Here is a 14,032-nt window from a genome sequence, read left to right as displayed (position 1 = left end):
TGACATGAAAGTTTTTTTTTGTTGATCAGTGTCAAAAAAGCAAAATTAAATCCACTGTGATTCAATGTTGCAAAACAATAAAACAAAACTTTTAGGGGGGGAGCTTTTTATAAGCATTGTACTTATTTATTGAGAATCAGCACAGAGCTGGCTCTTCTGCCCCCAAAACCCCCGATTAACCCTAGCCTTAAGGCAGGACAATTTACAGTCTGCTAACCTGTACATCTTTGAATGGTGGGAGGTATTTGCAGCACCCAGAGGAAGCCCCCACACACACAGGAAGGGCTACAGATGATGTCAGAATTGAACTCCAAACTCCCAATGCCCCAAGCTGTAATTGCATTGTGCTAATCGCTACGTTACCATAGCACCCATATGTACAGTATTGTGCACCTTAGTGCAGAGGAACGTCGTTTTATTTGGTGGTATACGTGTGTACAGTTGAATGACAATAACCTGATCTTGGCTATGTTCAATAACTTGTACTATACACACTGCATAAAATAAATATTGTGACATTAATCACAAATGAGAAAATCGACAGATGCTGGAAATCCAAGCAACACACACAAAATAATGAGGGAACTCAGCAGGACAGGCAGCATCTATGGAAAAGAGTAAACTGTCGGCGCTTCAGGCCGAGCTCCTTCAGCAGTCCTGATGGAGGGTCTTGACCTGAAATGTCGACTGTTTACCGTTTTCCATAGATGCTGAATTCCTCCAGCATTTTGATTATGACATCAGTGCAAGTTTTGTGGGGAAAAATGTGATTGATTCCAAGATAGTGTCATGGTGTTCCAGGTGGGTTCAAGGACCTGATGGCAGTGGGAAAGGAGCTGTGGGTCGAGGTGAGTGTCTTCAGGCACCTGTACCTCCTGCCTGCTGGTAACATTGAGAAGAGGGCATGATCCGGATGCTGGGGGTCTTTGATGATGGGTGTCACCTTCCTGGGACACTACCTCTTGTAGATGTTCCTCTAGGGTGAGGCTGAGCTGTACCTGTGGTAGAATTGCTTCTGTCCCACTGCTCTGTGTAGCTCCTTGTGTTCTTGTGATTTGAAGTTTCCATACCAGGCTGCGGTGCAACCGGTCAGAATGCTTCCCGCCGTACGTTTGCAGAGGATTGTTAGATTCCTCGATGAACCTTGGGACATCCTGAGGCAGTGACGTAGTGTGCCATCCCTCACACGGCACTGTGATACTGACCCCAGTGAGGGAGTGTGGCCCTCGCCTGGAATTGGAGTTGGTTTGTTCTTGTCACTGGGATACAGTGAAAAGCTTGTTGGTACAGATCATACCACAGATTTCTGTACGAGTACCATGGAGAGCATTCTAAATGGTTGAGGGGCCACTGCACAGCTTCAGAGAAAAGTTGCGGGAGGTTGTAAACTCAGCCAGCATCATCATGGCACTAGCCTTCCCTCATTGAGGACATCTTCAAAAGGCGGATATTCTCAAGAAGGCAGCATCCGTCATTAAGAATCCTCACCATCCAGGACATACCCTCTTCTCATTACTACCATCAGGTGGGTGCCTGAACACCCACACTCAACATTTCAGGAACAGCTTCTTCCCCTCCACCATCAGATTTCTGAATGGTCTACGAACCATCTACCTGGTTATTTCACTCTCCTTTTGCACTACTGATTATTTTTTCTGTATTTCTTATTGTAACTTGCAGTGAGTTTTACACACTGCTCTGCTGCCACAGAAGCAAATTTCATGACATATGTCAGTGAAAATAAACCTGATTCTAATGCTGAATTATTGTACACAGTGCATTGAGGTAGTATGAGGTAAAGCAGAATAATGAAGTGTAACGGTTACAGAGAAAGTGCAGTGCAGCTAGGCAGAAGGTGTAAGATTATAACGTCAAGAATCCATCTTACTGCTTAAGGAACCATTGAACAGTTTTATAACAGTGGGATCGAAGCTATCCTTGAACCTGGTGGTACGTGTCACTGACCTGGGCTGTTATCAGTTTGTGTAGGTTACCATATTCTACTTGATATTAATTTTCTTGCAAGCATTTACAGAGGGGAAACAGGAAGTACAAGAGGATTTATTGAAAAAAGATACATAAACACAGGAAGACTGACAGTCTGTGAATCGTTTGGGCATGTCGGACTGTGAGCACAGCATTACTGCCAGAGTAGCAGGAGCTAGTGCACCTCGGAGTATGCTGTCACACTTGGAGCGTTGCGATGTGGGGTGGGATGCCTCTGCGGTGTGACGGCAGTGAGCTGCTGGGCGGGGGGAGTCCCCTGGTGCTTTCCACTGATTGGTTCTCTTCCCCCTTACAGAGCACACAGCAGCTGACTGCAGGCTCACAGTCGCTCAGCACTCCGGTGGTGTCAGTGGCCACGCCCAGCCTCCTGCCACAGGGGCTGCACTACTCGGCAATGCACAGCACTTACAACACAGGTGAGCGCGAGGCCACGGTACCCACCCCGCGCCATTTCCCTCCCTCTCAACCCCTGCACCATCCCACACGCCCCCCCCCCCCGCCCCGAGTTATCCTGTGATTAGGCGAGGGTTAAATTGGGGGTCGATGGGCAAGAAGACCTGTTCCGTGGTGTATCTGTAAATAATAAATAAAGCGCCAGTGACCCGAGTTCATTTCCACCACTGTCTGTTGGGAGTCCATGCTCTCCCTGTAACCGTGAGCGTTTCCTCCGGGTGCTCCAGATTCCTCCCACATTACAAAGATACACGGATTACTGTAGGTTAATTGGTCACAGGGGTGTAATTGGGCAGCTCGAGCTCAGTGGGCTGAAGGGCCTTTACTGTGCTGTACAGTGCAAAAACCTCTAATCAGGGTTTCGTAGACTATTTACAGTTTCAAACTAAACTGCAATTGTTACTACCTACAACACCGTATGAGCCCACTGTGCCCATAGAGACCCCCTGCTCCTTCTCCAAGGACACCCGGACAAAAGTGTAAGCACAGGAGAGGGGCTCAAGTAGAGCCCTCATCTATTCACCATCCAGATCTAGCTATCTTGGCCTGGCCCAGGTGCAAGCCCACCACGAGATGCCCCAGGCAGTGCACTCCTCTCCATGCTAAGTAATTATACTTAGTACATCAGGAGCGTGGGGGGTGAACTGCAGCCAGAACATGAGCAGCCCTTTCAGATACTCAAGCAGGGGCTGCAACCTCCCACACTCCATATAAACATGGTACACTGACTCATTTCCTAAGCAGTCATAGGACCCCCTTGTCCCTCAGACCCCCTTCAACCCCCCATTGTGTTCACCTCAGCCTCATCGTTCAGTGACTCTGACATCCTCTGAAGAGAATTCCAAAATTCAGAGCCCTACCCCAACTTCTCTGACCCAGAGTGAGGCCCCCTTCACACCATCCCATCACACATAACTAGGGTCGGACACAAAGTGAAGCTCCCCCCACACGCTCTCTGGACCTTTGTCAACCTGACTCCTGCCATTACAGTCTCCAGCCCCTCCCTTTGTCTGTCTCTCTCCTCTTTACCCACAGACATTCTGGTCCTACCCCTTACCCCTGCCCTGCTCCCCCACTCTTGAGTCCAGCCGTTGGGACGTAGTCCTAGGTGAGTGGTGTTTAAGGGCAGTGGGTGGACGTGCAAACTGCTGCTGGAATTTCATCTCCTGCCCCTCCCCTCTGTCTTCCAGACTATCAGTTGACCAGCGCTGATTTATCAGCCTTGCAGTCATTCAACTCTCCGGGTGCCGTATCTCTCGGCAATGTGACGACGTGGCAACAGTTGACACCGGCGACGATTGGCAACATGCTGTGAGTGCTGGTTCTGTCCCCCTGGGCAGAGGGTGGTGGGCAGGGGTGGCACACATTGGGCAGAAAACAGGTCAATGTTCCCAGGTCAGTGGGGCAGTGAAGAGGGCGTGTTCCTTGTCTATCCAAGCCCCAGAGCTCTATGATGGGAGCTTCACCAGAGTGTCTGACCCCGGGAGTGTGTGATGGGACGGTGTGGAGGGAGTTTCACCAGTGTCTGACCCCGGGAGTGTGTGACGGGACGGTGTGGAGGGAGCTTCACCAGTGTCTGACCCCGGGAGTGGGTGATGGGACGGTGTGGAGGGAGTTTCACTCTGTGTCTGACCCCGGGAGTGTGTGATGGGACGGTGTAGAGGGAGCTTCACCAGTGTCTGACCCCGGGAGTGGGTGATGGGACGGTGTAGAGGGAGCTTCACCAGTGTCTGACCCCGGGAGTGGGTGATGGGACAGTGTAGAGGGAGCTTCACTCTGTGTCTGACCCTGGGATTATGTGATGGGACAGTGTGGAGGGAGTTTCACCAGTGTCTGACCCCGGGAGTGTGTGACGGGACAGTGTGGAGGGAGCTTCACCAGTGTCTGACCCCGGGAGTGGGTGATGGGACGGTGTGGAGGGAGTTTCACTCTGTGTCTGACCCCAGGAGTGGGTGATGGGACGGTGTGGAGGGAGTTTCACTCTGTGTCTGACCCCGGGAGTGTGTGATGGGACGGTGTAGAGGGAGCTTCACCAGTGTCTGACCCCGGGAGTGGGTGATGGGACGGTGTAGAGGGAGCTTCACCAGTGTCTGACCCCGGGAGTGGGTGATGGGACAGTGTAGAGGGAGCTTCACTCTGTGTCTGACCCTGGGATTATGTGATGGGACAGTGTGGAGGGAGTTTCACTCTGTGTCTGACCCGTGTGGAGGGAGCTTCATTCTGTGTCTGACTCTGGGAGTGTGTGATGGGACGGTGTGGAGGGAGCTTCACTCTGTGTCTGACCCTGGGAGTGTGTGATGGGACGGTGTGGAGGGAGCTTCACTCTGTGTCTGACCTCAGGAGTGGGTGATGGGACGGTGTGGAGGGAGATTCATTCTGTGTCTGACCCTGGGACTGTGTGATGGGACGGTGTGGAGGGAGTTTCACTCTGTGTCTGACCCCTGGAGTGTGTGATGGGACGGTGTGGAGGGAGATTCACTCTGTGTCTGACCCCGGGAGAGTGTGATGGGACGGTGTGGAGGGAGCTTCATTCTGTGTCTGACCCTGGTAGTGTGTGATGGGACGGTGTGGAGGGAGCTTCACTCTGTGTCTGACCCTGGGAGTGTGTGATGGGACGGTGTAGAGGGAGTTTCACTCTGTGTCTGACCCCGGGAGAGTGTGATGGGACGGTGTGGAGGGAGCTTCACTCTGTGTCTGACCTCAGGAGTGGGTGATGGGACGGTGTGGAGGGAGATTCACTCTGTGTCTGACCTCAGGAGTGGGTGATGGGACGGTGTGGAGGGAGCTTCACTCTGTGTCTGACCCCGGGAGTGTGTGATGGGACGGTGTGGAGGGAGCTTCACTCTGTGTCTGACCCCGGGAGTGTGTGACGCGACGGTGTAGAGGGAGCTTCACTCTGTGCCTGACCCCGGGAGTGTGTGATGGGACGGTGTGGAGGGAGATTCACTCTGTGTCTGACCCCGGGAGTGTGTGATGGGACGGTGTGGAGGGAGCTTCACTCTGTGTCTGACCCCGGGAGTGTGTGATGGGACGGTGTGGAGGGAGCTTCACTCTGTGTCTGACCCCGGGAGTGTGTGATGGGACGGTGTAGAGGGAGATTCACTCTGTGTCTGACCTCAGGAGTGTGTGATGGGACGGTGTAGAGGGAGATTCACTCTGTGTCTGACCTCAGGAGTGGGTGATGGGACGGTGTGGAGGGAGATTCACTCTGTGTCTGACCTCAGGAGTGGGTGATGGGACGGTGTGGAGGGAGCTTCACTCTGTGTCTGACCCCGGGAGTGTGTGATGGGACGGTGTGGAGGGAGCTTCACTCTGTGTCTGACCTCAGGAGTGGGTGATGGGACGGTGTGGAGGGAGCTTCACTCTGTGTCTGACCCCGGGAGTGTGTGATGGGACGGTGTGGAGGGAGCTTCACTCTGTGTCTGACCCCGGGAGTGTGTGATGGGACGGTGTGGAGGGAGCTTCACTCTGTGTCTGACCCCGGGAGTGTGTGATGGGACGGTGTAGAGGGAGATTCACTCTGTGTCTGACCCCGGGAGTGTGTGATGGGACGGTGTGGAGGGAGCTTCACTCTGTGTCTGACCCCGGGAGTGTGTGATGGGACGGTGTAGAGGGAGCTTCACAGTGTCTGACCTCAGGAGTGGGTGATGGGACGGTGTGGAGGGAGCTTCACTCTGTGTCTGACCCCGGGAGTGTGTGATGGGACGGTGTGGAGGGAGCTTCACTCTGTGTCTGACCCCGGGAATGTGTGATGGGACGGTGTAGAGGGAGATTCACTCTGTGTCTGACCTCAGGAGTGTGTGATGGGACGGTGTAGAGGGAGATTCACTCTGTGTCTGACCTCAGGAGTGGGTGATGGGACAGTGTAGAGGGAGCTTCACTCTGTGTCTGACCTCAGGAGTGGGTGATGGGACAGTGTGGAGGGAGCTTCACTCTGTGTCTGACCCCGGGAGTGTGTGATGGGACGGTGTAGAGGGAGATTCACTCTGTGTCTGACCTCAGGAGTGTGTGATTGGACGGTGTAGAGGGAGATTCACTCTGTGTCTGACCTCAGGAGTGGGTGATGGGACGGTGTAGAGGGAGCTTCACCAGTGTCTGACCTCAGGAGTGTGTGATGGGACGGTGTGGAGGGAGCTTCACTCTGTGTCTGACCCCGGGAGTGTGTGATGGGACGGTGTGGAGGGAGCTTCACTCTGTGTCTGACCCCGGGAGTGTGTGATGGGACGGTGTAGAGGGAGATTCACTCTGTGTCTGACCTCAGGAGTGTGTGATGGGACGGTGTAGAGGGAGATTCACTCTGTGTCTGACCTCAGGAGTGGGTGATGGGACGGTGTGGAGGGAGATTCACTCTGTGTCTGACCTCAGGAGTGGGTGATGGGACGGTGTGGAGGGAGCTTCACTCTGTGTCTGACCCCGGGAGTGTGTGATGGGACGGTGTGGAGGGAGCTTCACTCTGTGTCTGACCTCAGGAGTGGGTGATGGGACGGTGTGGAGGGAGCTTCACTCTGTGTCTGACCCCGGGAGTGTGTGATGGGACGGTGTGGAGGGAGCTTCACTCTGTGTCTGACCCCGGGAGTGTGTGATGGGACGGTGTGGAGGGAGCTTCACTCTGTGTCTGACCCCGGGAGTGTGTGATGGGACGGTGTGGAGGGAGATTCACTCTGTGTCTGACCCCGGGAGTGTGTGATGGGACGGTGTGGAGGGAGCTTCACTCTGTGTCTGACCCCGGGAGTGTGTGATGGGACGGTGTAGAGGGAGCTTCACAGTGTCTGACCTCAGGAGTGGGTGATGGGACGGTGTGGAGGGAGCTTCACTCTGTGTCTGACCCCGGGAGTGTGTGATGGGACGGTGTGGAGGGAGCTTCACTCTGTGTCTGACCCCGGGAATGTGTGATGGGACGGTGTAGAGGGAGATTCACTCTGTGTCTGACCTCAGGAGTGTGTGATGGGACGGTGTAGAGGGAGATTCACTCTGTGTCTGACCTCAGGAGTGGGTGATGGGACAGTGTAGAGGGAGCTTCACTCTGTGTCTGACCTCAGGAGTGGGTGATGGGACAGTGTGGAGGGAGCTTCACTCTGTGTCTGACCCCGGGAGTGTGTGATGGGACGGTGTAGAGGGAGATTCACTCTGTGTCTGACCTCAGGAGTGTGTGATTGGACGGTGTAGAGGGAGATTCACTCTGTGTCTGACCTCAGGAGTGGGTGATGGGACGGTGTAGAGGGAGCTTCACCAGTGTCTGACCTCAGGAGTGTGTGATGGGACAGTGTAGAGGGAGTTTCACTCTGTGTTCTACCCCGGGAGTGTGTGATGGGACGGTGTGGAGGGAGATTCACTCTGTGTCTGACCCAGGGAGTGTGTGATGGGACGGTGTGGAGGGAGATTCACTCTGTGTCTGACCCAGGGCGTTAGTGATGGGACGGTGTGGAGGGAGTTTCACTCTGTGTCTGACCTCAGGAGTGGGTGATGGGACGGTGTGGAAGGAGCTTCACTCTGTGTCTGACCCTGGAGTGTGTGACAGGACGGTGTAGAGGGAGCTTCACTCTGTGTCTGACCCCGGGAGTGTGTGACAGGACGGTGTAGAGGGAGCTTCACTCTGTGTCTGACCCCGGGAGTGTGTGACAGGACGGTGTAGAGGGAGCTTCACTCTGTGTCTGACCCCGGGAGTGTGTGACAGGACGGTGTAGAGGGAGCTTCACTCTGTGTCTGACCCCTGGAGTGTGTGATTGGACGGTGTGGAGGGAGCTTCACTCTGTGTCTGACCTCAGGAGCGTGGGATGGGACGGTGTGGAGGGAGCTTCACTCTGTGTCTGACCCTGGGAGTGTGTGATGGGACGGTGTGGAGGGAGCTTCACTCTGTGTCTGACCTCAGGAGCGTGTGATGGGACGGTGTGGAGGGAGCTTCACTCTGTGTCTGACCTCAGGAGTGGGTGATGGGACGGTGTAGAAGGAGCTTCACTCTGTGTCTGACCCAGGGCGTATGTGACGGAATAGTGTGGAGGGAACTTCACTCTGTCTGACCCAGGGCGTATGTGACGGGATGGTGGGGAGGGAGCTTCACTCTGTCTGACCCAGGGCGTATGTGACGGGATGGTGGGGAGGGAGCTTCACTCTGTGTCTGACCCAGGGCGTATGTGACGGGATGGTGTGGAGGGAGCTTCACTCTGTCTGACCCAGGGCGTATGTGACAGGATGGTGGGAAGGGAGCTTCACTCTGTCTGACCCAGGGCATATGTGACGGGATGGTGTGGAGGGAGCTTCACTCTGTGTCTGACCCAGGGCGTATGTGACGGGATGGTGTGGAGGGAGCTTCACTCTGTCTGACCCAGGGCGTATGTGACAGGATGGTGGGGAGGGAGCTTCACTCTGACTGACCCAGGGCATATGTGACGGGATGGTGGGGAGGGAGCTTCATTCTGTCTGACCCAGGGCATATGTGACGGGATGGTGGGGAGGGAGCTTCACTCTATGTCTGACCCAGGGCGTATGTGACGGGATGGTGTGGAGGGAGCTTCACTCTGTCTGACCCAGGGCGTATGTGACAGGATGGTGGGGAGGGAGCTGCACTCTGACTGACCCAGGGCATATGTGACGGGATGGTGGGGAGGGAGCTTCACTCTGTCTGACCCAGGGCGTATGTGACGGGACGGTGTGGAGGGAGCTTCACTCTGTGTCTGACCCAGGGCGTATGTGACGGGATGGTGGGGAGGGAGCTTCACTCTGACCCAGGGCGTATGTGACGGGATGGTGTGGAGGGAGCTTCACTCTGTGTCTGACCCAAGGCGTTTGAGACGGGATGGTGGGGAGGGAGCTTCACTCTGACCCAGGGCGTATGTGACGGGATGGTGTGGAGGGAGCTTCACTCTGTGTCTGACCCAGGGCGTATGTGACGGGATGGTGGGGAGGGAGCTTCACTCTGTGTCTGACCCAGGGCGTATGTGACGGGATGGTGTGGAGGGAGCTTCACTCTGTCTGACCCAGGGCGTGTGGAGGGAGGTTCACTCTGTCTGACCCAGGGCATATGTGACGAGACGGTGTGGAGGGAGCTTAACTCTGTGTCTGACCCAGGGCGTATGTGACGGGATGGTGTGGAGGGAGCTTCACTCTGTCTGACCCTGAGGGTGTGTGATGGGACAGTGTGGAGGGAGCTTCACTCTGTGTCTGACCCCAGGAGTGTGTGATGGGACGGTGTGGAGGGAGTTTCACTCTGTGTCTGACCCAGGGCATATGTGACGGGACGGTGTGGAGGGAGCTTCACTCTGTGTCTGACCTAGGATGTATGTGATTGGGACGGTGTGGAGGGAGCTTCACTCTGTCTGACCCTGGGAGTGTGTGATGGGACAGTGTGGAGGGAGTTTCACTCTGTGTCTGACCCTGGGCATATGTGACGGGACGGTGTGGAGGGAGCTTCACTCTGTGTCTGACCCAGGGCGTATGTGACGGGACGGTGTGGAGGGAGTTTCACTCTGTGTCTGACCCAGGGCATATGTGACGGGACGGTGTGGAGGGAGCTTCACTCTGTGTCTGACCCAGGGCGTATGTGACGGGATGGTGTGGAGGGAGCTTCACTCTGTGTCTGACCCTGGGAGTGTGATGGAATGGTGGGGTGGGAGTTCTTCACTGGCTGACTTGGAGAATGACACTGCCTTTCCTCTGCCAGGGTTGGGCCCGGCAACCAGCTCCCTCAGGTCTCCACGCTGACAACGGGCAGCACCCAGGACGTGCGAGTGAAGTCAGAACCGGTGTCCCCCACTCGTGAGCGCACCACCCCCTCCGGCTTCCTGCCGCAGGGCCCGCAGGATGGGGGCCGCTCCCCGGTGCACAGCCTCAGCAGCAACAGCAGCCCACTGGAAGGGAGCGAGCGGGACGAGGCCCGGGCAGGCTACATCTCCCCTGTCGGACACATGCGGGTGGGCGGGAAGGAGGACGAGGACCCGTCCGCTAAGCGCCTGCGGATGGATGCCTGGGTCACCTAACACCTTCCACAATCCCCTCTACCCTCCCCCACACCACCCTGGAGCAGGAAGGTTTGAGGGAGGCATTGTCCTTGTTATAGCCCGGTTTTACACAACACAATGTCCAACCACACCCACCCTCCTCCGCTATCCCCCGCCTCCGCACTCTTTGGCAGCCCTTGTCAGTAACCAAAGAATCCTGGTGAAAACTGGCACTGACTACGCACTCCCCCGTCGATATCAGCCACAGATCCCTCCTTGTCATTTTCCCTTCACCCCTCTGTCAGCAGAGGGTAGCAATATCCCAGTGTGAATGCCATCCCAGTGGGCTAGGATTTAATCAGCAGTGTCCACCTGGTTATGGTGTGCAAAGGGCCGCTGGACTGACGGTGGTAGCGGGTAAAATGGGAGCAGGGTGGGGCCTCTCTCCCCTACTCTCCCTCCCCCTCTCTCTCCTACTCTCCCTCCCCCTCTCCCTCCCATCTCTCTCCCCCTCAAACCTGTTCCACTTCCCCTTTCTCTATCTCCCCCTCTCTATCCCTCCCTCTTCTATGTTCTCCCTCATTCTCGTCCTCTCGTTCTCTACACCCCATCTCCAGGCTCCCTGTGGTAGTTGGACATTTCTCTGTATTGAACAAATATTGCTGTTTTCCACAGCTGGGGTTGTTACTTGGTGTCTGAGCTTCTCCACCCCCAACCCCAGATCCTTGCCCATGACACTGGGCTGGGCGGATTGTCCTCACCCCTGGGTGCTGCTGAGGGCGGGTTGGTGATCCTGGGTTGAATTCTGGGGTAAGGGTTTAGCGGAGATCACCATCCCCACCCAGACCTCTCTGGGCACGTACTCATGTACTCCCAGTGGGGTGTCAGTCCTGGAATGTGACCTCTGACCCCTTCCCCATCCTGGAATACTGGTCTCTGATAGCTGGAAAACAGAGTCCTCTCCACCCACCATCCCACACCCTTTCCTCAACCCACCTGTCCATCTGCACCCAGTTCCTCCTCTCTCCCCTGCCTAACCCTCCCTTTACCCTTTCTCTCCCGCCTTCCCTCCACAGTCCTGCCCATCTGTCCTCCCTTTCCTCCCTCACCCCATTGTATGCCTCCTTCCCCCAAGTCCGTCCATCCACCTACTCATCCACATCCACTCTCTCCTGTCTCCCCCACCTATCCGTTCTTTTGCCTCTCCTCTTCTCACACTCTGTCTCCTTCCTGCCCTCTACCCCAGATCCACCTCTCTCTCTCCTCTCTCCACCTCTCAACCCGCCCCTTTCCCAGCTGGCCAACAACTGCCCTTCAGGGTTGATCACCTCCCAAATCCCCTCCCAACATCAGGTGCCCCCTCCCCACCCTTTTCCAGCCCCTCGGTGTCCTCAGCTGGTGATCAGCTGATTCACAGCCCCGCTCCCCCCGACAGTGATTTAAGTTATTGGTTGGTAGGTTTATCACGTGAGTGTGTGTACGTGTGTGTGTCTGCGCGCGTGCTTGGCCGCGCCCCTGAGTTTTTTAAAATGTGCTGCCACTTGTATAGATAATTTTTTTTAAAAGTACAATAGACCCACAATATTTAGGCCTCATTCAGGAGACGTACCTGCTGCAGTTCTGTGTGTGGCTCACAGGGTTTTCAACGAAAACCGTTCACAGAACTGACACCCTTGGGTGGCAGGGGCCGCAGCAGTACAGTGCTAATTTATTGTCAGAATGTTTATGTTCTTTTTTAAAAAAAAAATGCATGTTGACATATTTAAATGAAAATACAAAAAAAAAACGTACTTTGAGCCTCTCGATGCACAATAGAGAGAAGAATTATAGCTAATATATTGTGTTCAGATTGTGTCTCAGGCTCAAAGCTTATCGCTGTTATATTTGGTTTTCCAGGTGGAATTACAAATTGTGTATATTTTTCATAAGCGCGAGAATGCACTGATCTTCCGCGGTTGTTGGGGTGCGGAGGGGCACAGAGGCGCTGGGGGCCCTTGGGCTGTGTGGCCCTGGTGGTGGGGTGAACAGGGCCAGGGAGCGGCTGTTCACGGGTGACCAGTCTTGGCGGACAACTCCCTGGCAGAATTCAGTCAGGGTGGGGAAGCAGGGGTTGAGGAGTCCCCATGTTTAAACCCCTCCCTGTGTCTGAGCCACAGCGGCAGAGAGTGGGTGTGGGAGCGTGAGGGTTTTATTTCAGGCCAGGGGTGAGAGTGGGGTTTGAGTCCGGGAATGCTTCCTCCTGCCTTCCCTGGTGGACGAGGCAGGGGAGCAGGGGTGTGATGGGCAGGGGCTTTCTCTGCATGCCAGTATCTGCCTTGTGAAGCCTACTTTCCTCCCTATGCGAGCCTCCTCTCAAAGGAGGGCAGGTGGGGGTGGTTCTCGCCAGATTACCAGATGGAGTAAGGGGTCCTTGTCCCCTGCAGGTTGAGCACACAGGGAGGGGAGATATGGAAACCCTGCCCCTCCCAGTTGGTGCACAGTTCAATCACAGCTGCCTCTACCTCAGAACTGAAGATCACCCTTCCCGAGTGGATCTCAGTCGGGGGATCGAGGACTCTGTCTCCACCCCCTCAGGATGACCTGGCAGGGAGGTTGCCAGCTCCACTCCCCTCACCCCCACACACAGTCTGGGGGGACGGGATAGTTTGGCTGCTGCCCAGGGCTCCCACCTCCTTTGTGTCCTTTGGGATAGTGAGCTAGGTTTTGCTACTGGTACCCTGTTTGGGGTGGGGTATGGCTGAATTTGTTTCTGAGAAGGGCTCTCCCCCCCCCCCCATACCCTCTAACAGGATATGTGAAGATGAGGGTTGTGAGAGAGTGTAGGCATAGGGAGGGGCAGGGGGCATAAACTCTGCACAGACTACGCCAAGTGAGCACCCATTGGGGCAGGCGCCAGTCCACGATGCCCCCACTTCCCCGCCTGTCCTCTCTCCCGCCCTGTGCTGGTGTTCCCGTGTGTAGACAGGCGGACGGCTCGCTGGGTTTTAACGGCGGGACTCGCCTTTTTATCTCTGTAACGACAATCACTAATATAACGTCGCCGAGTGTTTTATTCTCAAAAGGCAGCGTGCGAGTGTGAGCGAGTGTGTGCACACGTGTGTGTGCGCATGTGTGTGTATGCGAGTGTGTGTGTGCGCGCGTGCGTGTGTGTGTCCCTTGTCCCCCCCCGTGCCGTATGGTAATGCTTGTATATTACACACACAAAGAATATTAAATTGGATGTTCATCTCTGAACTCCTGCACTATATTTGTTGTAAAGAGGTTTACTATCATTATTTTAAATACACATTTCTGATCAGATTGTCTTTTCCGTGTTTAATTTATTGTGTTCCTTCACCAAACTGCCACCACCCCTACATCCATTCGGTAGTGCAGAGAGAGTGGGAGATTCAGGAAGGGGAAGGGAAGAGGGAGTGGTGCAACGGGAGAGTGTGACATTGGGGAGGGATGCAAGGGTGGGGAGGTTTATTTATTTAGAAATACAGTGTGCAATAGGCCCTTCTGGCCCTTTGAGTCGTGCTGCCCAGCAACCGATGAAACTCTAACCCTAATCTATAATGACCAATTAACTTGCTAAACCATATCGGACGGTGTGGGAGGAAACCGGTGCCCGTGGCGGAAACTGTGTATTCCATCGG

The 14,032-nt window shown here is 55.1% G+C and overlaps 1 protein-coding gene across 6 annotated transcripts in view; it reads left to right on the top strand.

Moving 5' to 3' along the window:
- LOC140735856 (myocyte-specific enhancer factor 2D homolog) overlaps window positions 1-13,699 on the top strand; it is a 120,371-nt gene extending 106,672 nt beyond the window's left edge. For all 6 annotated transcript variants that reach the window (XM_073061396.1, XM_073061397.1, XM_073061392.1 and 3 more), the window contains 3 exons: window positions 2,303-2,423; window positions 3,651-3,771; window positions 10,118-13,699. In XM_073061396.1, the coding sequence (XP_072917497.1) occupies window positions 2,303-2,423; window positions 3,651-3,771; window positions 10,118-10,433 (558 nt within the window). In that variant the 3' untranslated portion in view covers window positions 10,434-13,699. The remainder of the gene's footprint in view (window positions 1-2,302; window positions 2,424-3,650; window positions 3,772-10,117) is intronic.
- The last annotated feature ends 333 nt before the right edge of the window (window positions 13,700-14,032 follow it).

The sequence above is a fragment of the Hemitrygon akajei genome, chromosome 11 (genome assembly GCF_048418815.1).
Source record: "Hemitrygon akajei chromosome 11, sHemAka1.3, whole genome shotgun sequence".
NCBI classification, from domain to species: Eukaryota; Metazoa; Chordata; class Chondrichthyes; order Myliobatiformes; family Dasyatidae; genus Hemitrygon; species Hemitrygon akajei.
Note: the sequence above shows the minus strand (reverse complement) of the source record. Positions and strands in the feature narration are given on the sequence as shown.